The sequence below is a fragment of the Pocillopora verrucosa genome, chromosome 11, assembly GCF_036669915.1.
Source record: "Pocillopora verrucosa isolate sample1 chromosome 11, ASM3666991v2, whole genome shotgun sequence".
NCBI classification, from domain to species: domain Eukaryota; kingdom Metazoa; phylum Cnidaria; class Anthozoa; order Scleractinia; family Pocilloporidae; genus Pocillopora; species Pocillopora verrucosa.
Genome location: NC_089322.1, coordinates 2,814,864 through 2,840,280, shown reverse-complemented (window position 1 = coordinate 2,840,280; position 25,417 = coordinate 2,814,864). Strand labels below are relative to the sequence as shown.

The 25,417-nt window shown below is 40.3% G+C and overlaps 4 protein-coding genes and 1 pseudogene across 4 annotated transcripts; all 5 read right to left on the bottom strand.

Moving 5' to 3' along the window:
* Positions 1 to 1,980: 1,980 nt before the first annotated feature.
* Positions 1,981 to 5,346, bottom strand: LOC136277082 (uncharacterized; annotated as a pseudogene).
* A 3,002-nt stretch (positions 5,347 to 8,348) lies between these two features.
* Positions 8,349 to 11,591, bottom strand: LOC131800103 (uncharacterized). The gene is made up of 3 exons (XM_059117795.2): positions 11,299 to 11,591; positions 9,658 to 9,942; positions 8,349 to 9,122 (listed from the first exon to the last, which is right to left on the bottom strand). Exons 1-3 carry the CDS (start codon positions 11,466 to 11,468, stop codon positions 8,858 to 8,860), a joined length of 720 nt encoding a protein of 239 aa, XP_058973778.2. The 5' UTR covers positions 11,469 to 11,591; the 3' UTR covers positions 8,349 to 8,857.
* An 870-nt stretch (positions 11,592 to 12,461) lies between these two features.
* Positions 12,462 to 14,929, bottom strand: LOC131800162 (uncharacterized). Its single transcript, XM_059117847.2, has 3 exons — positions 14,646 to 14,929; positions 13,629 to 13,913; positions 12,462 to 13,319 (listed from the first exon to the last, which is right to left on the bottom strand). The coding sequence occupies exons 1-3, from the start codon at positions 14,816 to 14,818 to the stop codon at positions 13,034 to 13,036; spliced, it is 744 nt and encodes a 247-aa protein (XP_058973830.2). The 5' UTR covers positions 14,819 to 14,929; the 3' UTR covers positions 12,462 to 13,033.
* Positions 14,930 to 15,364: 435 nt separating this feature from the next.
* On the bottom strand, positions 15,365 to 18,215 carry LOC131800046 (uncharacterized). Its single transcript, XM_059117732.2, has 4 exons — positions 18,133 to 18,215; positions 17,575 to 17,739; positions 16,462 to 16,743; positions 15,365 to 15,653 (listed from the first exon to the last, which is right to left on the bottom strand). Exons 1-4 carry the CDS (start codon positions 18,213 to 18,215, stop codon positions 15,365 to 15,367), a joined length of 819 nt encoding a protein of 272 aa, XP_058973715.2.
* Positions 18,216 to 19,760: 1,545 nt separating this feature from the next.
* LOC131800119 (uncharacterized) lies at positions 19,761 to 25,089 on the bottom strand. The gene is made up of 4 exons (XM_059117803.2): positions 24,978 to 25,089; positions 23,164 to 23,296; positions 21,856 to 22,131; positions 19,761 to 21,100 (listed from the first exon to the last, which is right to left on the bottom strand). Exons 1-4 carry the CDS (start codon positions 25,015 to 25,017, stop codon positions 20,836 to 20,838), a joined length of 714 nt encoding a protein of 237 aa, XP_058973786.2. The 5' UTR covers positions 25,018 to 25,089; the 3' UTR covers positions 19,761 to 20,835.
* Between the last annotated feature and the right edge of the window lie 328 nt (positions 25,090 to 25,417).

Sequence of the window (25,417 nt, the reverse complement as noted above, 5' to 3'; positions counted from 1 at the left end):
AGAATTCCAGGGAACACGCTTCGACAAGCCTTAGCTGTCGGTTACCTTTTTGCTTGATTTGTAGGGCGACCTCTCGCTTTTTTTTACCCAAGGGAAGTCTTGTTCGCGACGGGTTATCCACAGAAAAAAATCATTAAGGTCTAACATTTATTTTTGTTTTCCTGAGTCTTCCCAGACGTTTTTTCAGACGTTTGCATGCCGAACAGACATATTTGAGATGCCGGAATTTCCTCAGAGTCCGGGTTAATATTAATTTGAATTAAATACCGAAAGCTCATCTTGAATTAGCTTCTATAAGACCGTCTTACTCGGCATTCCTGTATCATAAAGTCGATAGACTGTTCTCAAAAGCTGAAACGATAAACAAAAGGACCTTTAGGAATACTGTGAAAATCGATAGCTGGCAGAAGCAATAATGCCATGACAGCTGAGGCCGGACAACAAGTCACAAAAACATCGACCTTGTACTCGAAATAACCACGCGCACTCAACTTCTGTTTTAATGAATGTGAAACAAAAAGATCGAGCTTTACCGTGTTTTTATTTTTTCCAAAAAGAAAAAAAAAATCACATACAAACACTGAATTAATCTCGAAATCTTTCCGGCTAACCTGAAGTGAGCCAAGTTAATTAAAGGACTCATTTTCTTACCGAGAAGGAAAACTACGGCGAAGAACGATCGCATCCGAACTGCCACGAGCTCCTCCATAAACGTCGAGCGAAGAGGAAAGAAGAATTGATGTCTCCTTCAAAGATGAGCCGACACTTTTGGCATCAGTCGTCAGTAAAATCAGGACATACCTACCACTTCCGAACGATTACATTCCGAATAAGTCCGACTTCGTACCAAATTCCAGTGCGACGACTTATTACGATTGCACCCGAAAAAACCCCGACGGCTAACCCGACTTTAAGTACGACCACGAGTAAGCAGCGAGATCAAAGCACGCCGATTCGCGATACAGTCCTACTAATCGATCAAACTCAAGAAATAATCACTATTGCAGCCCGAAGAAACCCGACGGCGTGCCCTACGAGCACTCTACTTCTGTTTTAATGAATGTGAAACACAAAGATCGATCTTTACCATAATGTTTTTATTCTTTCCAAAAAAAAAAAAGCATGTTTACCTCAAATTAACGCGATATTGATAGCTTGTGTGTTCACAACCGTTCCGAATAAGCAATCACAGCTTGACTTCTCCCAACGCATTTCAACCAACGCCATTCAAACTGCTGTCGACGCAAAGCTCTTTCTGTGCTTTATCAGGTGAACTAGGTCTCAAAGGCCATGGATACCGAGACAAAAATGCGGAACTAAAATGTGGGGCTAGCCTAAGTTTTTAAAAATTAGACTGTGACCGTATACGTCATGGTATAGACCAAACTGTTTATGGCCCGGATCGACAAAGACGATTGTCCCTCGCCGAATTTCCATTCAAAGAAACACAGGAACTCATCCCCATTTTATTTTGAATATACCCGACTGCGACTGAAATAAGATTAGTCGGACTTTGCCCAGACGAAACACAATCTTCGATAAAGACGAACAAACCCACGTACCGACTACGAACTCTGTCCGGAAAACAATGATGAGCCGAAAATTCCGGATCTGTGCACTCTTAGGAAATAAATGCCTGGAGTCTGTAGCTACGAGATCGAAGGAATTATGACAAGCGATCAATACAGATCAATTTTTTTTTTCTTCACAGAAAAATTCTTGAACGAAGAAGGACAAAAAGAGACCTCGTGTCCCACCCCACCCACCGGACAGAATTTAAAAAACAACCATTGCAGCATTATCTTTCTCTGACTTAAATTTTCATTTTTTGAGTCGAAGCAAAAGACGTTTATTTTTTACAGGAATGGGCGACAAGGTTCTTTTTCTACATTCATTCCATATCATATTGATTCCATTTTAAAAAAAAATCGTTCCTAGGAAAGAATTACTCAACCCTTTACACCCTAACATCAATATGAATATTCTCCATACAATTATTCACACATTTCTCATTATATTGACAAGGAGAATTTGCTTGAAAATCAAGAGCTATCATTTCCTTTATTCTCATGGCTTAAATGAGATAGAGCACTACTCACTAATGTAAACACTGTTAACAAAAAAAAAAATTTAAAAAAAGGTTGTTATCACTTGTCACTTTTTTTTCTATACTAAATGAGTTAATATGGGATACAGCAGTGATATTGTAAGGATAAATTGGACTTTAGTCTTTAGTCTTTAAGCCATAAACAACCTCGTTGTTGACATCTGCCAGTTGCTCCTTGTCTGATAAAGTGGAATATGCAGTTAAATGCTTTCTCGTTTTGAAGATGAAACGTGCATGCAAACATGAATATGTTAAAATTTCACGAAAAAGAATCCCTTTCAATGTCGTTACTTCACATATATTGGGACACGGCGGTCCCAAACATTGGGCATGCACAAGGGAGACCTCCTTTCGCCGGTATCAAAAGAAACATCAAAAAACACTTTCATGTAGAATATGCACGAAAGAATCTAAACGTCAATAGATCACCGTAAAAGGAAAAACAGCAGGGATAATGAAAACTCGAGACTTTTCGAAGTCAAAGCTTATTGATCTCACGTATCCTGTTGATTTACCAATTAACTTTATTTTTTTACTGGCTTCATCGAAAAAGTATTACGGTTTTAAAACTCACTGGCTAATGTGATTGCTTCGAATTGATATGTGACAACTTGGTTCTAATAGCCCGAAAGTACGTCACCAAGAGAGTTTTTATAAAAAAAAAATTTTAAAAAATTAAAAAAAAACTATAAAAATATCGTTTACACAAGCACAGACTGGATCACGGTATCAAGGCTACGGATGAGAGATAAAAAATCTGGAGATCACCCGAGAGTGTTTCTTTGATTCTCTTAAACCTAAGTACGAACAAAAATGACACAAGAGGAAGAAGCAGAGCCAGCGATGTATTAATCTTTATAACAGCGGCTGCACTGACGTCGTCCTTTAGATCCCTCACGCCATGGCACACTCATCATTTCCGGTCGCCCCAGGATCCCGATTGTTGGCGCAGAAAGGATTGTAGTCGACCAGATCAAATTTTATCACCTCAAAGACATCAGTAGGAAATTTGCAGTCGGACATAATGGCTTCCATCCAACACCTTTTTGCTTCAGCATGTTCCCTGTTGAAATCAGGAAAAGAAAACATAAAATTAAAAAAATGCTGAAAATCGCACAGAATTTAAATCACTCAACAACAAGATCAAGCAACAATTTTCTTTCCCTCAGAAGAAACACGTCAGGGGAATTGTACACGCGAAAAATTGACTAAAAAAATTGATCCACACTCGACTGTTGTCAGTCTATCATGATCATGATCCGGACGCACCTTTTCTTTAATGAGGGATCAATCGATACTTATCAAGGGAGGGGTGGGGTTGGATGGATTTTTGGGGTGATCACATGCCTTTCAGGGGGGATTGAAGGGGGGGGGGGTAAGAGACTTAAAAATTTCACTTCCGATTAGGGAGGATCATTAGAATACTACAGAGCATCAGGGGGGAGATCTCGTAAATCTTATTGTGGCACAGCCAAAATCCTCTTCCCCATCCCCCCCCCCCCCCCATCTGCGATAAATATTAATCTGTCTCTCATGTGAAGATGAGACAATTGCATTTCTTATTAACATTAAAATACTCGATACAAAATTATAACTTACTCGCAAAGAGTGGTGTCCGATCTGTTAGCCATAAACTTGTCATGGAAAGTTTTCAAACACGCTTCTGTGTTGTTGACAACACACTTGAGCAGTACCCGTTCAGAGTGCTTATATGCCTAGGAACGAGAAATTCACCCAGAAAGGCCTCTTTACACATTTGGTCCTCTCTGATGCCTGCACGTAACGAATCATCCAACGTCATGTTGGATAAGTCGCTAGAATACACTCTGCCACAAATCTTGTTCGACGTAATAATGCAAGCTAGAGTTTTGTTGTACTGAACTCTGCAGTGGAAAAGATGGAAACACTTGTTTTTGGCCTAGAATTGCTCAAGCTTTAGCTATTTGGAGTTCACTGATTTGGAATTAGAGTGGACGGTGGGGGTAGGAGGTGGGGGGAAGGCGAAGAGATCCTTACTCCCCCAGCCCCACCCCTCTCCTTGTTTTGGACTGTCGACCGCCCCCTTGATACAAATTGTTTCTTTCCCCAGTGGCGGCCCATACTTTGGTTAAGAAACTACTGAGCACTCGCTCGCCAAAATTACGCCTGTTCTACAAGCTAGCTTACATGAGACATCACCCAAATCTGCAAGAGAATTACGATATTTTCCATAGTGATCTATGACAAAGGTACCCAATGTCAAAAGGGTGTTGTGGAATTTTCTCGAGCCATCACATTCAGCTAGGTTTTTTTCCTTTTCTTTCCCTGAGGGAAAATATTTCAAGATTCTGCTCTGTTTGTCACTGATCCCTTCATTGAAAAGAAGCAGAGCTAATACTGCTAAAAGCCGCCAACCACAAGTTTCTTGGGGTCACGCAATGTCTTATTTGATGCGAGGTAATCCCAAAAACAAAGTTATCTTCACAATTATGCTCTCATCGTTTCCGGTGATTTTTATCAAATTTCAGTTTTTTCTCTCTCGACGAAAACATAATCTGAAAGTTGTATTCTGCCTGTTTGGAGGAAGAAGTTAGAAGAAAAGCTACCTCTCGCGCGTGTTTGAGGCAAAACGAAAACATAGAGCTTCCCTGGGAAGACAGCTGTATCAATATCAATGGCCAATAACATTCTCAAAATTCACGCAAAAGATCAAGGCATAAAAGTAAAAGTCTGTTACGAGAGAGCAATTCAAGAACTTTAACGCCATCAGGAAATTATTGGGCTGAAATTCTCCTTCGTCTTTTCAAGCTAGCACCTCTGTAGTGCTCCAGTTAAAGACTGGACGACTTGAAATCGCATCATCAACTCGCGGTAAAAAAAATTTACACCAAAACAATAACCAACACCCGTAAATTTCTTAGACTTTTAAGTTCCTCCTGAAAAAGAAGCAGGGAAAGCTTTCGCGATTACCTGGAATCAAACAAACTTACCCACAATCTCCTTCGGTGTCATTTTGAACGTTTTTGATGAACTGTGTCATGCACTTACGCGTATCGCAGAGGTACTCCGTAAGCGTACAGTCGGTGAACCTAGGCCAGCGGATAGCATAGCCAGTGGTGAAGAAAACTGAAACAAAGAAAAACAGCGTCTTGTAGCTCATTCTGGACACGCTGAGCGCCTTCGATTGAGAGTCGCACAGGGAACTGAGGAGTTACTAGAATTCCCTCTGTATATGTCTAGGTAACTGAATGCAAAATATTGCAGCGTGAATCATTGGGTTGATTGACCGCTGACTCAAATGGCAATTCCTCAAATAACCGCGCACCTCCGAATAAGCGCTCGATCCCTGTTTACATGGAGGTGGGGGACCCCAGGTAGGTGAGGTAACCCGCCTAGCTGTGGTCGAAAAATAAAACGCGACGATTTACAACGCTAACTATTCCGAAATGTGAACATTTTACACTCTTTGTATGTCCGTTCCGGTTATGGTGATTTCTGCCATGCTAGGAAATGAACAAAGTTTTAAGAGCGTGTCCACGAGAGAACCGGGCAGTCGTGCTACATACCATCTCGCTGTTTCCAATGAAACTTTGCCAGTTTAAAGGGTCTACCCCAAAATCAAAAAGACAAACTAGCTTCTGTTTTGGTTTTTTCCGGGGGTAAATAGACCACCCCCCACCTCCCCGTTTTTCTTGGTTTTTACCAAGGAAATCGCTTTAAAATAGGTAAAATGTATGAAGCTCTCATTGCTGCGATGGTATTCAACCAATCACTCTGAGGGTTTGCACACATATTTACATCCTTAGTTAATGTTCGCCGCAAGTATCAGTCAATTTGATTCACGGCTTGTCAGTCAACAGAGGCAAATATACGACTGTGTTCTTAGACTTTTCGATTCATCCAAATATTTGACAACTTTGAGGTCAAATATCTCCCGTTGCCAGAAAGCTACGACACAAATCTTAATTACTCTATAACCCATTATTTCATCTCTGAAAATCATCAAAAAAATCTTTGGACACTCTCGTATTTTTGTCTTGGATTCCTTTTAAAATCTACGACTGTGACAAGTTTCTCTTTTAACTACACCTGTCACGCAATTCTTGCTCTAGGCGGGCACTTGACTGGATAAACCTACATTTTTTAGCTCTTGATTGATCAAGAAAGGTGAAAAATGTGAAAAAGTTTCGAGATTTTTTGTAGAAATTGAAAATTTCACGTTTAGAGAGATGCATGTAGGCGAAAAATCGAAGAGAAAATCGTAGCGTTTCTTTTTCAGTCGTTTATTACTTTAGAGATTTGCTAAAATCAGCAGATACGGCTTTTGTATGGCACAAAACATTCATTTGTCTATAATTTGATTGTTTATCATCATCATTGCTCATTTTAGTAGATTTTAAAGTCACATGCTGCGTGTTCTTTGATATTACTATAAGTTCCAGAGTGCTACAACTTCGGCTTTTATAGACAAGAAATTCTGCGCTCTCCCTTGAGAGCAAATATCAATAGTTCTACCAGACTAAAAACTGTGCTTCTATTCCGAAAATAAAATTAAAATAGTGTTGTTGTTGTCACTTACCGCCATCGAACATTTCCATGTAGAACTCCGCTCAGCTAACATCTTTTGCGTGACACGAAGACTCTCCGTAGGAATTATTCCAGCGCGTTGCTCATGCTGTCTGCTAGATAACAATTTCAGAATAATCTGCAGATCTCTATGATTATTTGCCTCCTTCGATCGTAAAGTGTTGCCGGCGTTTAATTGCGTGACTTGTAAAATTTATTAAGAATGAGCCAGCAGTAATTTGACCAGTAGGCTTCCTGCAAATTTCCCTTGATGAAATCCCAGGACATAGTCAGTTGTTTTCGTGAGCAAAGACAATAAATATGAAAGAAAAGTGAGATGCAAATGTCTTTTTCTTTTTTTAGCTTAATAGCAGCTGTACCCTCTCTGCAGTCTTCGTCTAAATTTTACAAGGTCCCTCCTTATCTTCTGCCTTGTTCGTTACTTTCGACTTCTGAGGCTAGATCATTGGCATTGGCATTGGCTCTTCGTCCTCGTTCATATTTACTGAGGGGGACCTCGTCAATAAACCAATTTTTGTTACGGCAGATAACCGGCTGAAATATCGAGCGATTTGCTGTTGTATCAACCAGTCAGTCTCAGACAACATTTCTGGCTGGTGTTGTCTCTTAAACTCAATATTACTAGTTTCCTCCCTTGTCGAGCACATGTCTAGGAGATAATTCTTTGCTTTCTGAGAAAAGGTGGCTGTTTTTTGTGTTTTCCAAAGAGCCCATCCAAAGTCCACTTGGCTAGTTAGGGATTGTTCGTCAGAATTTTACCTGAGGTCCGACCTTGAACGTAGCCATTCCCTATAGAATGGCAAGCCGGTCTTTGTCCATTTCCTCTTGATCTTGTCATAGTCGGATTTTTTTTGGTAGCTTTACTGTGTTTGTCTTTGTTTAGGGTGCTTTTGGATAGCAGCCAATGACTGAAACGTCGTGATACATCGTCCCTTTTAGCAAAGATATCTCGCTTTCTTGTTCTGTCTGTGATGGGTTGGGTTAGAAACAAACGCCTGGAGTCCTGTAGCTACGAGATCGAAGTAATTACGACAAGCGATCAATACAGATCATTTTTTTTTTCTTCACAAAAAAATTCTTGAACGAAGAAGGACAAAAAGAGACCTCGTGTCTCATCCTCCCCACTGGACAGAATTTAAAAAACAACCGTTGCAGCATCATCTTTCTCCGATTTAAATTTTCATTTTCGAGTCGAAGCAAAAGACGTTTATTTTTTACAGGAATGGGTGACAAGGTTCGCTTTCTACGTTCATTCCATATCCTATCGATTCCATTTGAAAAATCGTTCCTAAGAAAGAAGTGCTCAACCCTTTACACCCCCATGATCTCACGTATCCTATTGATTTACCAGTTAACTTTTTTTTTTTTTTACTGGCTTCATCGAAAAAGTACTACGGTTTTAAAACACCGTGACTCACTGGCTAATGTGGTTGTTTAAAATTGATATAAGACAACTTGGTTCTAACAGCCCGAAAGCACGTCACCAAAATTATATATATATATATATATATATATATATATATATATATATATATATATATATATATATATATATATATATGTTCCAAGGGAAAATGGTTCTCGGACGAATGATTGGATACGGAATCGTATAATCCTTATATTGTTTTATTCGATCTATAAGAAAGATACAAAATTTTTGAGAAACCTGATCTAATGCGAGCGATTCATGAAATTGCACGGGAACTAACAATTCTCAATTCAATCGGTTACAAAACAAATTACTTACGTCTGTGGCGATATCCAATCAAACGTATTTCAATAACAGGTCAGCAAAACGGGTCAGCAGATCGAACAGTAATACTCTACAGGTTAGCGACGTTCAACATAAAGTCCGTAAGGTACAAAACGCTTATGACCTTTGTCTCTGATTTCGCATTACTTAAAACGTGTCCTAACTGAACGATCAAGTTACTTAGCTATTACGCCATCGACTGTTAATCATGCGGCTAATCAAACAATCAAATGTCAATAAACGGATTAAATATCAATCAACGAAACAATATATATATATATAACTATTAAAATATCGTTCGCACAAGCACAGATTTTACGCCTCTGGATCACGGTATCAAGGCCACGGATGAGAGTTGTGGGTAGATGCAAGACAAGATATTCATAAAAATCTGGAGATCACCCAAAAGTGTTTCTTTGATTTTTTTAAACCTAAAGTACGGACAAAAATGATACAAGAGGAAGAAGCAGAGCCAGCGATGTATTAATCTTTATACCAACGGCTGCACTGACGTCGTCCTTTATATCCCTCACGCCATGGCACTCATCATTTCCGGTCGCCCCAGGATCCCGATTGTTAGCGCAGAAAGGATTGTAGTCCACCAAATCAAATTTTATCACCTCAAAGATATCAGGAGGAAATTTGCAGTCGGACATAATGGCTTCCATCCAACACCTTTTTGCTTCAGCATGTTCCCTGTTGAAATCAGGAAAAGAAAACATAAAATTTAAAAAATGCTGAAAATTGCACAGAATTTAAATCACTCAACAACAAGAACAAGCAACAATTTTCTTTCCCTCAGAAGACACACTTCAGGGGAATTGTACACGCGAAAATTTGACTAAAAAATTGATCCACTCTCGACTGTTGTCAGTCTATCATGATCATGATCAGGACGCACCTTTTCTTTAATGAGGGATCAATCGATACTTATCAAGGGAGGGGTGGGGTTGGATGGATTTTTGGGTGATCACATGCCTTTCAGGGGGGATTGAAGGGGGGGGGGGGGGTAAGAGACTTAAAAATTTCACTTCCGATTAGGGAGGATCATTAGAATACTACAAAGCATCAGGGGGGAGATCTCGTAAATCTTATTGTGGCAAAGCCAAAATCCTCTTCCCCATCCCCCCCCCCACCATCTGCGATAAATATTAATCTGTCTCTCATGTGAAGGTGAGACAATTACATTTCTTATTAACATCAAAATACTCGATACAAAATTATAACTTACTCGCAAAGAGTGGTGTCCGATCTGTCAGCCATAAACTTATCATGGAAAGTTTTCAAACATGCTTCTGTGTTGTTGACAAACACTCTTGAGCAGTACCCTTTAAGAGTGCTTGCATGCATAGGAACGAGAAATTCACCCAGAAAGGCCTCTTTACACATTTGGTCCTCTCTGATGCCTGCACGTAACCAATCATCCAACGTCATGTTGAATAAGTCGCTGGAATACACTCTGCCACAAATCTTGTTCGACATTATAATGCAAGCTAAGGTTTCGTTGTACTGAACTCTGCAGTAGAAAAGATGGAAACACTTTTTTTAGGCCTAGGATTGCTCAAGCTTTAGCTATTTGGAGTTCATTGATTTGGAGTTAGAGTGGACGGTGGGTGTAGGAGGTGGGGGAAGGGTGCAAAGGTCTTCACTCCCCCAGCCCCACCCCTCTCCTTATTTTGACTGTCGACCGCCCCCTTGGTACACTGATTTATTTCTCTCCCCACTTCCGCTGCCATTAAAATCAAAACACTCGCTCGCCAAAATTACGTCTGCTCTGCAGGCTAGCTTACGTGAGGCATCACCCAAATCTGCAAGAGAATTATGATATTTTCCAGAGTGATCCATGGCAAAAGTTACCCAATGTCAAAAGGGTGTTGTGGAATTTTCTTGAGCCATCACATGTAGCTAGTTTTTTTTTCCTTTTCTTTCCCTTGGGGAGAAATATTTCAAGCTTCTGCTCTGTTTGTCACTGATCCTTCATTGAAAAGAAGCAGAGCTAATACTGCTAAAAGCCGCCAACCACAAGTTTCTTGGGGTCAGCAATGCTTCGTTTGATGCGAGGTAATAACAAAATTAGACAATATCAACACAATTATGCTCTGATCGCTTCCGGTGATTTTAGTTAATTTCAGCTTTTTCTCTCCGTATTGTGGAATTTTCTTGAGCCATCACATTCGGCTAGTTTTTTTCCTTTCCTTCCATGAAGGAGGAATATTTAAAGATTCTGATTTGTTTGTCACTGAGTCCGACTTAATTGACCAAAAGCAGAGCTAATGCTGCTAAAAGCCGCCAACCACAAGTTTCTTGGGGTCACGCATTGTCTTATTTGATGCGAGGTAATCCCAAAAACAATAGTTATCTTCACAATTATGCTCTCATCGTTTCCGGTGATTTTTATCAAATTTCAGTTTTTTTTCTCTCGACGAAAACATAATCTGAAAGTTGTATTCTGCCTGTTTGGAGCAATAAGTAAGGAGAAAAGCTACCTCTCGCGCGTGTTTGAGGCAAAACGAAAACATAGAGCTTCCCAGGGAAGACAACTGTATCAATATCAATGGCCAATAACATTCTCAAAATTCACGCAAAAGATCAGGGCATAAAAGTAAAAGTCAGTTACGAGAGAGCAACTGAAGAACTTTAACGCCATCAGGAAATTATTGGGCTGAAATTCTCCTTCGTCTTTTCAAGCTAGCACCTCTGTAGTGCTCCAGTTAAAGACCGGACGACTTGAAGTGCCATCATCAACTCGCGGTAAAAAAAATTAACACCAGAACAATAACCAACACCCGGTAAATTTCATAGACTTTTTAGTTCCTCTTGAAAAAGAAGCAGGGAAAGCTTTCGCGATTTACCTGGAATCAAACAAACTTACCCACAATCTCCTTCGGTGTCATTTTGAACGTTTTTGATGAATTGTGTCATGCACTTACGCGTATCGCAGAGGTACTCCGTAAGCGTACAGTCGGTGAACCTAGGCCAGCGGGTAGCATAGCCAGTGGTGAAGAAAACTGAAACAAAGAAAAACAGCGTCTTGTAGCTCATTCTGGACACGCTGAGCGCCTTTCGATTGAGAGTCGCACAGGGAACTGAGGAGTTACTAGAATTCCCTCTTTATATGTCGAGGTAACTGAATGTACACTTGCAAACTATTGCAGCGTGAATCATTGGGTTGATTGACCGCTAACTCAAATTGCAAATTCCTCGAATAAGCGCCCACCTCCGAATGAGCGCCCAATCCTTCAGGGCCTGTTTATATGGAGGTGAGGGACCCCAGGTAGGTGAGGTAACCCGCCTGTCCATATAATTTCTTATTTTATCTTGATCACGTTTAGGTTGGTTATGATAGGTTGGAGACCCACTTAGGCGGGTCGCCCGGTCTGCCAGGTAGAGCAGCCCTGTCAGCCGGGGTTACAATTTGCCATGTAAAAGTCTCAAGGTGGAGTAACCCGCCTAGCCGGGGTAGGGTTCATGGCAAAAAGCTCAAAGGCAAAGCATGTATGTTTTAAAACTTTGCGCATTTCCTAGCCGTCTCACGGCAGAAATCACCAGAAACCCCAACGGACACACAAGGAGTGTGAAATTTTCACATTTCGGAATATTTGGCCTTGTAAATCAACCATATTTCGCTTCCCAAACTATTCCGTATAACTTATTAAGTCAACGGTTCCTCGCGTAACCAAACACCGCGTAACACAACGCGTGACGCTTTCATGAATAAATACATACGTGTCTGAGGATTAATCTGTCGTCTTTCTCGAGATGTGAGCTTGGGACGCCTCTGCTCAAACTGCTTAATTGCAAGCGCAACAACAACCCCAAGAAACCTCACCCCACCACCCCGGGGCTGTAAGATTGTAAGTAAACGCGTTTTATTTTTCGACCACAGCTAGGCGGGTTACCTCACCTACTTGGGGTCCCACACCTAAACAGGCCTTAGAAGCATCTCTCTCGAAAAAGTGCCCCACCCCCCCCCTCCCTCGTCCCTCACTTTCTTAAATAATAGTCATTAAAAGGAAAACTTGTTTCTGTTGCCTCTTTATTTATAACTTTTTGAGCTTCAACTACAGCGGAAATACGGGTTAATAGTTTCTTTTCTATTAAGTCACCTCATGTTCTTGCTGTTCATTTTAATTTTGTGCTATTGCCGTGCTCGTGGTAAATACCATAAACATCCCAGGAACATCTAGAGCATTCTCTAGTCTTCGAGGAGTAGTAATTTTAGCAATTTCTATGATAATTAATTAAGTTATCAGGATATTTTGAAAAGTCGACGATGAATAAGCACCCTCTCTATTAAGCGCCCTCCATCCAATAAGCGTTCTAAAGACTTCGTAGAGCTGAGGTTTCGAGCGTTAGCCATTCGTTGGAATGAAAAGACGAAGGGCTTACGCTTGAAACGTCAGCCTTATAGATAAAAAATAGAAATAAAAAAATTGAAACTTCAATTTTACAAACTCATTATGGTGCCAATCTACATCACTATAATTTACATATCTGTTCGACCACTATGTCCAGTGCTTAAAGAAGAAAGTTACAGTTAAATCTTAATGCATGACAACATAGTTATAAAAATCTGGAAATGCCCCGAGAGTATCTTTTTGATTCTATTAAACCTTAGGAGCGAACAAGAATGACACAAGGGGAAGAAGCAGAGCCAGCGATGCATTAATCTTTATACCAGCGGCTGCACTGACGTCTTTTCGATTGAAGGGATTTTTTATGTCCCTCACGCCACGGCACTGATCATTTCCGGTCGCCCCAGGATCCCGATTGTTAGCGCAGAAAGGATTGTAGTGGACCAAATCAAACTTTATCGCCTCGAAGAAATCAGAAGGAAATTTGCAGTCGGACTCAATGGCCTCCATCCAACATTTTTTTGCTTCAGCATGTTCCCTGTTGAAATTAGGAAAATAAAAATAAAAGGCAGGGGAGACGGAGGGGGATAAGTCGTCACTGACAAAGTATGAGGGGGGAGGGGAGGCTTAAAAATTTGACTACCAATCAGGGAGGATCAATATAATACTACAGAACCTCAGCAGGGAGATCAGGTAAATCTAATCGTGACACAAACAAAATCCTCCTACCCCCCCCCCCCCCACCCCCACACCCCTTGCGATAAATGTCAATCTGTCTCTTTTGTGAAGGAGAAACGATCACATTACATATTAACATTGAAATACTCGATGCAAAATTATAACTTACTCGCAAAGAGTGGCGTCCGATCTGTCAGCCATAAACTTATCATGGAAAGTTTTTAAACACGTTTCTGTGTTATTCACAAACACACTTGAGCAGTGCCAGTCCAGTCTGCGTCGATCCATGGGAACGAGAAATTCACCCAAAAAGGCCTCGTTACACATGTGGTCCTCGCTGATGCCTGCACGTAACGAATCATCCAACGTCATGTTGAATAAGTCGCTTGGATGCTCTCTGCCACAAATCTTGTTCGACATAATAATGCAAGCTAGGGTTTCATTGTACTGAACTCTGCAGTAGAAAAGATGGAAACACTCGTCTCAGGCCTAGGATTGCCCGAGCTTTAGCCATTTGGAGTTCATTGATTTGGAGTTAAAATGGCTGGTGGGGGTAGGAGGCGGGGGGAGGACGAAAAGATCTTCACTCCCCCAGCCCTAGTTTTTAATTCCTTTTCCTTCCCTGAGGGAGGAATATTTCAAGATTCTGCTTTCTTTGTCTGCTAAAAGCCGCCAACCACAAGTTTCTTGTAGTCACGCAATGCTTCGTTGGATGCGAATTAATCACAAAATGATAACCAACATCTACACAATTATGCTCTGATCGTTTCCGGTGATTTTCAACAAATTTCAGCTTTTCTTCTCTCGACGAAAACATAAACTGAAAGTTGTATTCTGCCTGTCTGATGCAAGAAATAAAAATAGAAGCTACCTCTCGTGCGTGTTTGAGGCAAATCGAAAACGTAGAACTTCCCAGACAGGACAACTTTATCTATAATAATGGCCAATAACATTCTAAAAACCCAAGCAAAAAGTCGGGGCATAAATGTACGAGTCTTTTACAAGAAAGCGATCGCAGAAGTTCAGTGCCATCAGGAAATTGTTGGGCTGAAATTCTTCGTCGTCCTTTCAAGTATGCACCTCCACGCTCCAGTTAAAGTCTGGACGACTTGAAACCGCATTATCAAGATTTTACACCTCAGCAATGACCAAAACCCAGAAAATATCTTAGACGTAACAAACTTACCCACAGTCTCCTTTGGGGTCATTTTGAACGTTTTTGACGAACTGTATCATGCACTTTCGCGTATCGCAGAGGTACTCCGTAAGAGTACAGTCGGTGAAGTTAGCCAAGCTGATCTCAGCATAGCTAGTGTTGAAGAAAACTGAAACCAAGAAAAACAACGCCTTGTAGCTCATTCTGGACACGCTGAGCACCTTTCGATCTAGAGTCGCACAGGGAGTTGAGGAGGTATTAGAATTCCTTCTGTATATGTCTAGGTAACCGAAAACGAACTAGTTTACCGTGAAGCGATTGGGTTGATTGACCGCTGACTCAAATCGCAAATTCCTCGGGTAAGCGCCCACGCTCGAATAAGCGCATGTCTGTGCAAGGTTGAGCATTTTTTTTGGTTCTGTTTCGCTTGTTCTCCCCGCTCCTCTCCCAGCTCCTCTCCCGGCTCCTCTCACGCAGGATAGAGTTTCTGATAGGGTCAACTATTCATACTGCATCGGTCAAATACAGATAACATGTATTTAAAGCTAAGATTTTATTTGAACAAGCTCAGTAGTAATACAGTTAACTAAGGAACGTGCTGTTTTACTTAATGTCAACTTTAACAGTTCATATTCTGTTGTATATATATTAAAGATCACCCGAGAGTGTTTCGCTGTTCGACCGCTGTGTTTTGTGGCTACGGATGAGATATAAAAATCTGGAAATCCCCCACGAGAGTTTTTTTATTCTTAAACCTTAAGTACGAACAAAAATGACCCAAGAGGAAGAAGCAGAGCCAGCGATGCATTAATCTTTATACCAGCGGTTGCACTGACGTCGTCCTTTCTATTGAAGGGATTTTTTATGTCCCTCACGCCATAGCACTGATCATTTCCGGTTGCCCCAGGATCCCGATTGTTGGCGCAGAAAGGATTGTGGTCGAACAAATCAAATTTTATCGCCTCAAAGAAATCAGGAGGATATTTGCAGTCGGACTTAATGGCCTCCATCCAACACTTTTTTGCTTTGGCACGTTCCCTGTTGAAATTAGGAAAAGTAAACATATAAGGAACCTCTCGTTATTTATCGCGGGGGGGAGGGAGGGGGTGGGGAGGGTTCGAGGAGGTGGGAAGGGTGCCGGAGGACTTTAGGGGGTAATCACATGATTATCAGGGGGAACGGAGGGTGGAATCAGTCGTCACCAACAGAGTATAGAGTGGGGACTGTAAAGAATTGACCGCCATTTGTTTGTTAATCTCGGGGGAGTGAGGAGGATCATAGAGATACTGCAGAGCCTAGTGGGAAGGGGGGGGGTGTGATAAGGTAGATTTTATCGTAACATAAATAAAATCTCCAAAAATCCTCCGTCCCCCACCTGTCCCTACCTAACTAAAAACCATGCTGAAACTGGCATAGAGATAGGAGCACTCGCCTCTTTGATTTAGAGTTGACCCTAAATTTTCAAGAAGCTTTGATCAGTCCCCTTTCCCTTATTGAAAATGTCTAACCACAAAATTAGGCAAAAAACATTGGTCCGTATTCGACCGTTGTCAAACTTTCTGGGTGCGCTTTTTCTTTGATAAACAGCCAATGAACGCTCTTCAGGGACCGGTCATTATTCATCGTGGGGGGAGGATGTGGGGGTGATGGATTTATGGGACATCACATGTTTTTCAGGTAGATCGGAGGAGAATGAGTTGTGGCTGACAGAGTATAAAGGGGAAGAGACTTTTAGAAAATAGACTGCTAAGGTGATGAAGAAAAAAATTTGACTTCCAAGGCAGTGAAAGTGACAGGTCCCTTTAGTGACCGAGACTCAATTACTCGTTACAAAATTACTACTTACTCGCACAGAGTGGTGTCCGATCTGTCAGCCATAAATTTTTCATGAAAAGTTTTCAAACATGCTTGTGTGTTGTTAAAGAACACATCTGAACAAAATGGGTCACCACGCAGCTCCATGGGAACGAGAAATTCACCCAAAAATGCTTCGTTACATATATATTCCTCTTTGATGCCTTCACGTAAACTATCATCAATCGTCCTGTTGAATGAGTCACTCGGAAAAACCCTGCCGCATAGCTTGTTTGACATGATGACACAGTCCAAGGTTTTGTTGTACTGGACTCTACGTACAGTATGAAGGAAACAACAGTCAGTTGAGCATGCGCAGAGGTTAACCAACATTAAGTAATTACTTACTTATCGCCTGAGGAGGAGGAGGGTGGGTGAAGGTTTTTTTTTGGGGGGTGGGGTGGCACATGGTTTTTAGGGGGGGAACGGAGGGAGATCATCGATCAGTTATCGCCGACAGAGTATAGAGTATTATTGGGACCTAGAATAATTGACTGCAATTAACTGTCAGTGAGGGAAGGGGTGAATCACAAAAATATTTATGACACTTATGGGGGAGTCAGGTAAAATGTTATCGTGACAACCAAAATCCTCTGACGTATCTCGATGTGCCCTTGAGAAACAGAACTCTGCATCTAAAACCTTACAGAGACTTAACTACATTTTAGCTAACGCCACTCCATCGCTGGTTCTGTTTATAAAAGTAGAAAGCAAGAACAGTGTCGAGAACTTTCAGCACTTAGCACGTCTGCTCGTGGTACGAAGGAAGTTGGAAGAATCACCCAAATCTGGATATAAAAGAGTATTATGGTATTTTCCAAGGTGACGTATGAAAATTACCCATTGTCAAAAGGCATACCATTAAAATATTTTTCTAAGGGAATATTCATTTGCATAAACTGATTAGGAACAGTCACTTCAGCTTTTGTGCATACCAATTTATTGAACCTTCGCATTAGGCCAGTTTTTTTTAAATTCAATTTTCAAGAACGGATTTAGGGCGTTTAAAGATAGCTCTCAGTCTATATCTGAAGAGAGACTTTTTAAAACAAAAGACCTCGACTTAAGAAACGTTTCTAACTGGTGTTAAATCAAACATACTTACCCACAGTCTCCTTCGGGGTCATTTTGAACGCTTTTGATGAATTGTGTGGTGCACTTGCGCGCGTCACAAAGGTACTCCGTAAGTGTACAGTTTGCGAAATCAGACATGCTGGTTTCCGCGTCGCTGAGGTTAAAAAACACCGTGACTGGAACCAAGAAACAGGATCTTGTAGTTCATAGTTTAAAAAAAACAGAGCGCCCCTCAGTTGAGGAAATCAAAATGACAATAATGACAGCAACAACAAAGTACTAAAAATGACCTCTGATTGGAAATTTTAAAGCAATAAGCTGTTAGGCGACCAGGCTGTGGCCTTTGACAAATGATAGGAAGCGCGCGAATGAATGAATTTATGACATTAACTATGGTGACAAAAGAGCAGAAAAAAAATGCACAAGAAAGGGAATAAAAAGTAGAATAACTTGAAATAACCTGTTTTAAAAGGATGGAATAATGTCTGGGTAACAGCTTCGATCTTTTGTCTGCTTCATAAGTTATGGTAATACGCCATGACTCGAGAATTTTTACTATCAACGTCAGTATCTAAGCAACTCCGCAAACCCAATGGCCTGCAGACGCAGGCACAATTTTGGTGAGCGAGTGTTCAGTATTTTCTTAGCGAAATTATGGCTGCCATCTTTCATTTTAATTGCATCGGAAGGCTGGGGAGAGAAAGAAATTTTTACCAAGGGGGTGGGTGACCGTCAAGAATAAGGAAGGGGTGGGGGTGGGGGAGGTAAATATTACATATTTCACCTTTCCCCTTCCCCTCCCTCACCGCTGTCTTTATCTCGAAATCAAACATGGGTGTTGAATAAATGATCGCGTGTTTCTTAGCATTAACTCGCCCTAATAAGACGCCTGCACTGCAGATTACACATCCGACAACAGTCAACTGATATCAAGTTAGCGTTAATGTCAAGTTCAATTTGGGGAGGGGTAAGTGCGTCGGATACTGATATTGATGCGATTTTTCCGTGTATGATAATTACTTAAGTAAACAACTCTTCCGTTTACGAAGAAAAAATTGATTTGCGGGTGATAAATGGCTATTAGCTTTACTTTTGCATCTGATTGGTTGATAAGGTAAGGTGAGAGTTAATAATAGGAAACGGGAACGTCACTTAACAAACGATTTGGTGAGCGGAACAATTGTACACGTGTGTTATAATTCACTGTACATTTTTTGTCCCTCTGCAAAACAACAACGTGAAATGACCAAACTTCCTAGTCCAGCCCCTAGGATATGTCAGTTTCCCTTGTAAGTCATTTATAGACTCTCATAAAACGGAAAGGTTACTTCGATCTTATGTTCGCGAAGTGGAACGAAGGAACGAATCGTCTTTTAATTTTGGCCTAAGAAAACAATAAAAAACTTAAGATTCGCCTTAAGAAATTCATGATAAATACAATGTACGGAACAATGTTCTGAAGATGGTGAAGAAGTCGAGAAATTATCCTTGAGGTTTACATCTGAAAGACGCTTTTAAATGCGCGCGGATCGAAACTCTGGATTTTCTCTCCGATCATTTAAGTTGAGAAAGTTGGCAAACAAAGCTCCGATGGATGGAGGGGTTCTTCAGCTACCTTCTTCTTGTCTGCCTTTTTTCTATTTCTGATGTCGGTTGAAGCAAATGTTTCGCAAAGCTTCTTTTCAGAAGGGTTCAATAGACATGTTAGATGGTGTTGTTCTACATAAAAGAAAAAAGCCCCTTAACGTGTTAGCTCTTAAACAAAAAAAAGCTTCTACCTCGAACCTTACAGAAATGTTTTAGAACAGCTAACAGAAAATGCAATTCTCCTCAAAAATAAAGACTAATTATTTAATTGGTAACGTCAACAAAATTTACAAATACTTACTGACTTTCAACCTACCCAAAATAAATGCGAAACAATGCAAAAAAAGCATCGTTAATTTAGAACGCCGATCCAAATGCAAGGAACTTTGTTTGAAAGGAAGAACTGAGCCTCAGCCTAATTGTCTTTTGAAACGAACATTCAAAGAATCATTCTTTTAATTTTTTGGGATAAAGTAAAAAAAAATTTATACTTATCCGAAACATACTACTTATTTCAAGGAGTTTCCTATGAGTTATTCCCTCGCAAACAACCAAATTTATTTTAGGAGCTGTTGGAAATTTTTCTCCAAGTATCGACTCTGTGTTTGTTGTTACAACATGGAATGAAACATTAGTCCCCCATTTTTCATAATTATTCCTTCTCAATAACAAGGATGTGCTTCTTCCAAACTTTATTATATTCTTAATCTGTTATTATTAATATTCCATGTCATTACTCACAATATCGATCTAAAAAGAGAAAGTATTACCTTAATAAAAAACTTTTCCTTTCTCTTTGCCTCTCTCTTACTTCTTATGACTTAAAAACAAATTTAAAGGAAAAAATACTGATCACATAGCCATTGTATTGTTCAGTTTGCAAACGAGAAGCTTGGAGTATCCGATATTCATTTATACTGACGCAAAGAGGCCAGTGTTTAGTGACACAAAAGAACAAAACTCTTTACCTGATTAAACAAAATGAGGTACACTTCCTTTGAATTTACATGAAATATCTAACTCTCTTTTCCTCTTCCGAGGGAAAAATAAACTTCGCTCCCAGGGTCCTCTTCATTCCTCCCCCCCGAGGGAAGAGGAAGAGAGAGGACCCTGGAAACAAAGTTGGTTGGTTTTGGTTGCGCTTTCTGGTTGGTAAAATGATGCTTTGCGAGACGAGTTTTAGCTTGAAACCAATCACAGAACAAAATAAGGAAAATATCGGAACATAAAGAAAACCAGGTGAAGAGTTGACGAGAACCAAAGCCTGCACTATAGTTTTTTAAATAACGAGAAACTACAATGCTATCTAAATGTTGTAATTGCAACCCAATACGATAAGCTCCAAACATAAAAATACACTACAGAAAGATGTTTTCGTTTTGTCACGAGCGTGGGACAAAGAAAAACTTCTGAGTCCCCATGAGGAATCAAACCTCAGACCTTCGGATTCCGCGCTTTGATGCTCCACCACTGAGCCACTGAGACTCCACGGTGAGCGAGGTCTTTTAGGACGTTCATATGAAACGCGTCCTGCATACTGCTAGGATCAGCAATGTCGATAGCGTAATGTTTGTAGATAGAAATAAGAGAGATGGTCAATTTTGAGCTCGGCAAAGAAATTGATAGAATTTCGTAAGGAAAATTATCTGGAAAAGTATCTTTGTAGCTAACGCAATTAAGCAATCTCGGAACTGGCCTCTCAGTTTTACATGTTCGCCAAGAATAACGCCAACAAGAAAGAAAGCACAAGTGCCTTCAATGCGCTACTTATGCGACCAGCGGATGAATCTCTAGTATTTACTACCACGTCATCACATATTTCATTGCCAGTCGCCCCAGGATCCCGCTTGTTGGTGCAGAAAGGATTGTGGTCACTAAGACTCAGATCAAAGATTTCCTGGATCTGAGAGGGAAAGCTACAGTCAGACTTCATCAGATTCTTCAGACATTTCTTTGCATCAGCTTGTCCCCTATGCAAATAAAAATCACTCAGAAAAAAAATGTCCTCAACGACATGCGTAATCTTACATGGGCTCAAGTGAGTTTGGCCAAATGTAGGCCCTTCTCTAGGGTCCAGTCTTCAATCCCAACTCTTGTGAAGTAGATTGCGAGTTCTCTTTTTTTTGGCCTAGATGTTCTTTATGTACGCCAGTGTGGAGAAAGTTGTTTCCGCTCAGGTAGTTTGAGCCTAAAATGGCCCCTGCTAGAGTTTTTGCAAACTTAAGAGATTTCTAGCAAGGCTCCTAAGATTGCTTATCTTGCATGTTGAAAAGAAAGAAATTTTTACAGCATTTGTAAAAATAACCTTTTAATCCAGGACTGAAATAAGTATTTGAAAAACATGATTCGAGAAAATTATTACAAATTAAAACTTTGGCCATTTTATGGGTACGGTTAAACCAAAATGACAAAAATGACATTGTGGTAGAGGAAAACTTTTAAGGTTAACATTTTTTACGACTAACAGTTGAAATTTAACTGTCAATTTTTACTCCTAATAGCTAAAAATGTTTTGCCGCTGTAGGGCTAACGAGTAACGCCATTGAGACCTTGTTGAAATCATTATCTCTAAAGGCTGGGGGGGGGGGGAGATGACGTTAGGTGGGGATTAAGGGGGGTGACGGGAGTTTATGAAGTTATCCCAGGGATATACCTGTTATTTTGATGAGAGAATACACCCCGACTCGCCCTCTGAGGGAACAATGGCTCACTAACTGATACTTACTTGCAAAGAGCAGGATCTGATGCATTTGCAATAAATTTTTCATGGTAGTTTTTCACACAGGTGCTTGATTCGTTGTTGAAAGATTCGGAGCATGGCAAAGTCGGAAGCAATTTACCAAAGATGTTGGCTGGGGTATCTACAGCGCCTTTAGTGCACAAGAGATCTACTCCGAAATTTTGTTCAATCTGTGCTTTCAGGAGACTTGATGGCAAGTTGGCATCAGAGCAAGAATTCAAAGTATTTGTGGCACAATTGAGCATTTCATCGTGTTGAGCACTAAAATGTATAAAAAGTATAATATTATTTAATTGTTAGTTGATAATTTTTCCTTCTATCCAATCATTATGAATGAATAATGTAGTTGATTGATCGATCAAATGATAGGGAGGGGAAAGAGGGTTACTGCGCGATACAGGATTGAGTATTTTTTAATTTTTGATGACCAGAGAAAATACGAAATTAAAACCCAGGGAACTGGCATTTTATGCTTTTTGTGATACAAGAACCTTCAAGTTGTCTATCCAATTTTTTCGTGATGCGTTATTTCTACTTTTTGATGAGTGTGAAACATGCGCAGCCCTTGTTGGAAACTGTATGATACGTTAATTATTCTTAAGTTGATTGACATTTATGAGTGATTTCGTGAATCCATACATAACCAAACAAACATGTATGCGACACGTGTTTTATCGCCCCATATAAGACACTGTTCCACGAGCTTACAACGGGACGTTTTTGTGAGTGTTTCCTACGAATAAGCCGCGAGTTGTGAGTGGGAGTTAACCAAAGCGTTGTAGTAAAATCGTTTAATCAAGTGAATAAGCCGTGAGTTAGGGCCTGTTTACATGGAGGTGGGGGACCCCACGTAGGTGAGGTAACCCGCCTAGGTGGGGTAACCCGCCTGTCCATATAATTTCTTATTTTATCTTGATCACGTTTACATGATAGGTGGGGTGACCCGGCTAAGTGGGTTGCCCGGTCTGCCAGGTGGGGTATCCCTACCAGCCGGGGTGACAGTTTGCCATGTAAACGTCTCAAGGTGGGGTAACCCGCCTAGCCGGGGTCGCGCTCATGGCAAAAAGCTCAAAGGCGAAACATGTATGTTTTAAAACTTTGTACATTTCTGAAGAAATAGCAATTTTATAGTTCCTTTTACATCGTTAAATTTTAACAAATACCAAATGACACTTTAAAGAAATATACCTCACTAATCAGTTCTGACAAATAAACAGGTTCTTTCTTTTCCGGATAATTTTCGTTGCACAAAAGAGTGGTCCTAATTGCCGACAAGAATAAGTAACAACTTACCTACAGCTTCCTTTGGGATCCTTTCGCCGCTCTATAAAGAATTCTGTCTCACAGTTACGTGCTTTACAATAGTATTCCATAAATGTGCATTTTCCGACGTCCGGAAGCGCTGCCTGATTTCCCACAACAAATACTGTTGACATCCAAAAGAGCAGCATTACGAGATTATGAAATTACATAAGATTTAAATGGACAAAAACTATATCGTGGGAAACCCAAAAAATCGCTCTTAGTATCTAATGTATCCTAATGCTTTTATCAACTGTGCTCGAGTGGACATAATAACGCTACAAATTTTTTTATATCCTCTCTAAAACTATATCGTGGGAAACCCAGAAAATCGCTCTTAGTATCTAATGTATCCTAATGCTTTTATCAACTGTGCTCGAATGGACATAACAACGCTACAAATTTCTTTATATCCTCTATCCAAATATTGCGTGATGCAGATCGTCACGCAGATCGTCACGCTGCGGGTTACAAATTTGGATGCGTATCCGTGCATGTCAAATTTATGTCCCAGACAATGCCTGCACGTAAAGAGAAATTTCGAGTAAACAAAGAGAGTAAGAATATAATGATTCCAACATTCTAAACACAATGTATTTCGCGATTTTAGTAATTACTGAATTCAAATATCAAAGCAAAATGTACAGGTTTGCTTTTACGCAGTGACGAAATGCCCAGCAGCTGGGCAAGGTCTCAAATTGACCAAATACCCGGCAGTCAAAAATTTTCACGCAATTTCCGCTGGAAGGTTCTTTCAAACTTCTTGAGAATATGAAGTGTTTGTTAACGAATGTCAAGCGATTCCAAACGTTACACTGGTTTTTTAGTGGACAAACTCTCCGAGCTTGTGCACACCATATTATCGCCCGGTTGTCGAGCGATATTGTAGTGTGTACAAGCTCGGAGAATTTGTTCACTAAAAAACCAAACAAACATTTTTAATCCCTTGACATTTCTCAACAAACATCAGATACTCTTAAGAAGTTTGAAAGAACCTTTCGGTAGAAGTTACGTGGAAATTTTTTTACTGCCGGGCATGTCGTCTATTTAATTTGAGACCTACCCCGCTACCAGGCATTTAGTCACAGCCTTGTTGTTAAGCCAGAATCCGTATGAATGAGATTTAATTTCAACTGAAACGAAAAAAAAAGATTTAGATGTTAATGAAACACGGATAAATCATCATCTTAATTGAAAGAAGAGATATTTCAGCTTATTTTCCGATGGGCGTACGTTCGAGTAAAAATTAAATCAACGTGATGGAAATTATGCAAATCATCTCTTTCCGACTCTTTCTTATCCATGAAAGTTCGTTTAGGTAATGAAAATTCCTTTGATGAGAAACATTCTTTGAAAAAAAACAAAAAGAAAGGAAGCTACAGAAGAAATATCACAGACAACTTCCTTTATTCGACGAGAACCATTCCTTAAAAAACAGTGAAAGAAAAGTACAGAGCTAATATCACAGACAACGCTAGCGCTCTTAATTTTGTCGGTGTGGTTTTGTTTTTGGGGCTCTCTGAAATTGGCTGGGAGTGCCAAAGGTTTACACAGCTTCGAAGAACTAACGAAGACATACGCACTAAAATCAGTTTTACACGAATTTCTCATTGGTTTAGTGGGAAAAGTTCTGTACCGGTCGAAATTTAATCCTCGAATCGTACATAATACGGCCATGCATATTCAATTTCACGAGATCTCAAGCAAAGGTTGAAGCGACTCGCCCTATACCTCCTAGCGATCAATTTAGAATTACTTTGTTTAGTTTGCTATAGTAAGCTTATAGGTCAGCGAATTTTACCTACCCAGGCCAAACGTTGCAGCAAATGGAATCAAGAAGGTCATCTTCGGTTGCTCGATTTCACTATAACCAACTCGGGTCCTCTGTGCATAAACAAAACAAGCAGCTTGGTGTCGGCTCAGGGTGGCACAAGAAGTGATTCTAACGAAAGTGATGCGCGCGCATTCGTTCAAAGCAGGGATTGACGCTACTATGTATTATCATTTAGCCATCGCTTCACTCGTTTCGTCTCTCCATTCTTGCTGTTGCAAGAACCGTTTAAGAGGCTCGAATAAAACCTTGAAACTTCGCAGTCCTCGATCGAAATGGTAACTCTTTTCACTACTGTTCTTGGAGATGTCACGCAACGCCTAAAGAACACTTGCAGAGACTACTAAGACATTAGGGAGATGCATTTGACGATTGATATGCCTGAAGAAGCCCGGTAGACAGATATTCTATTTT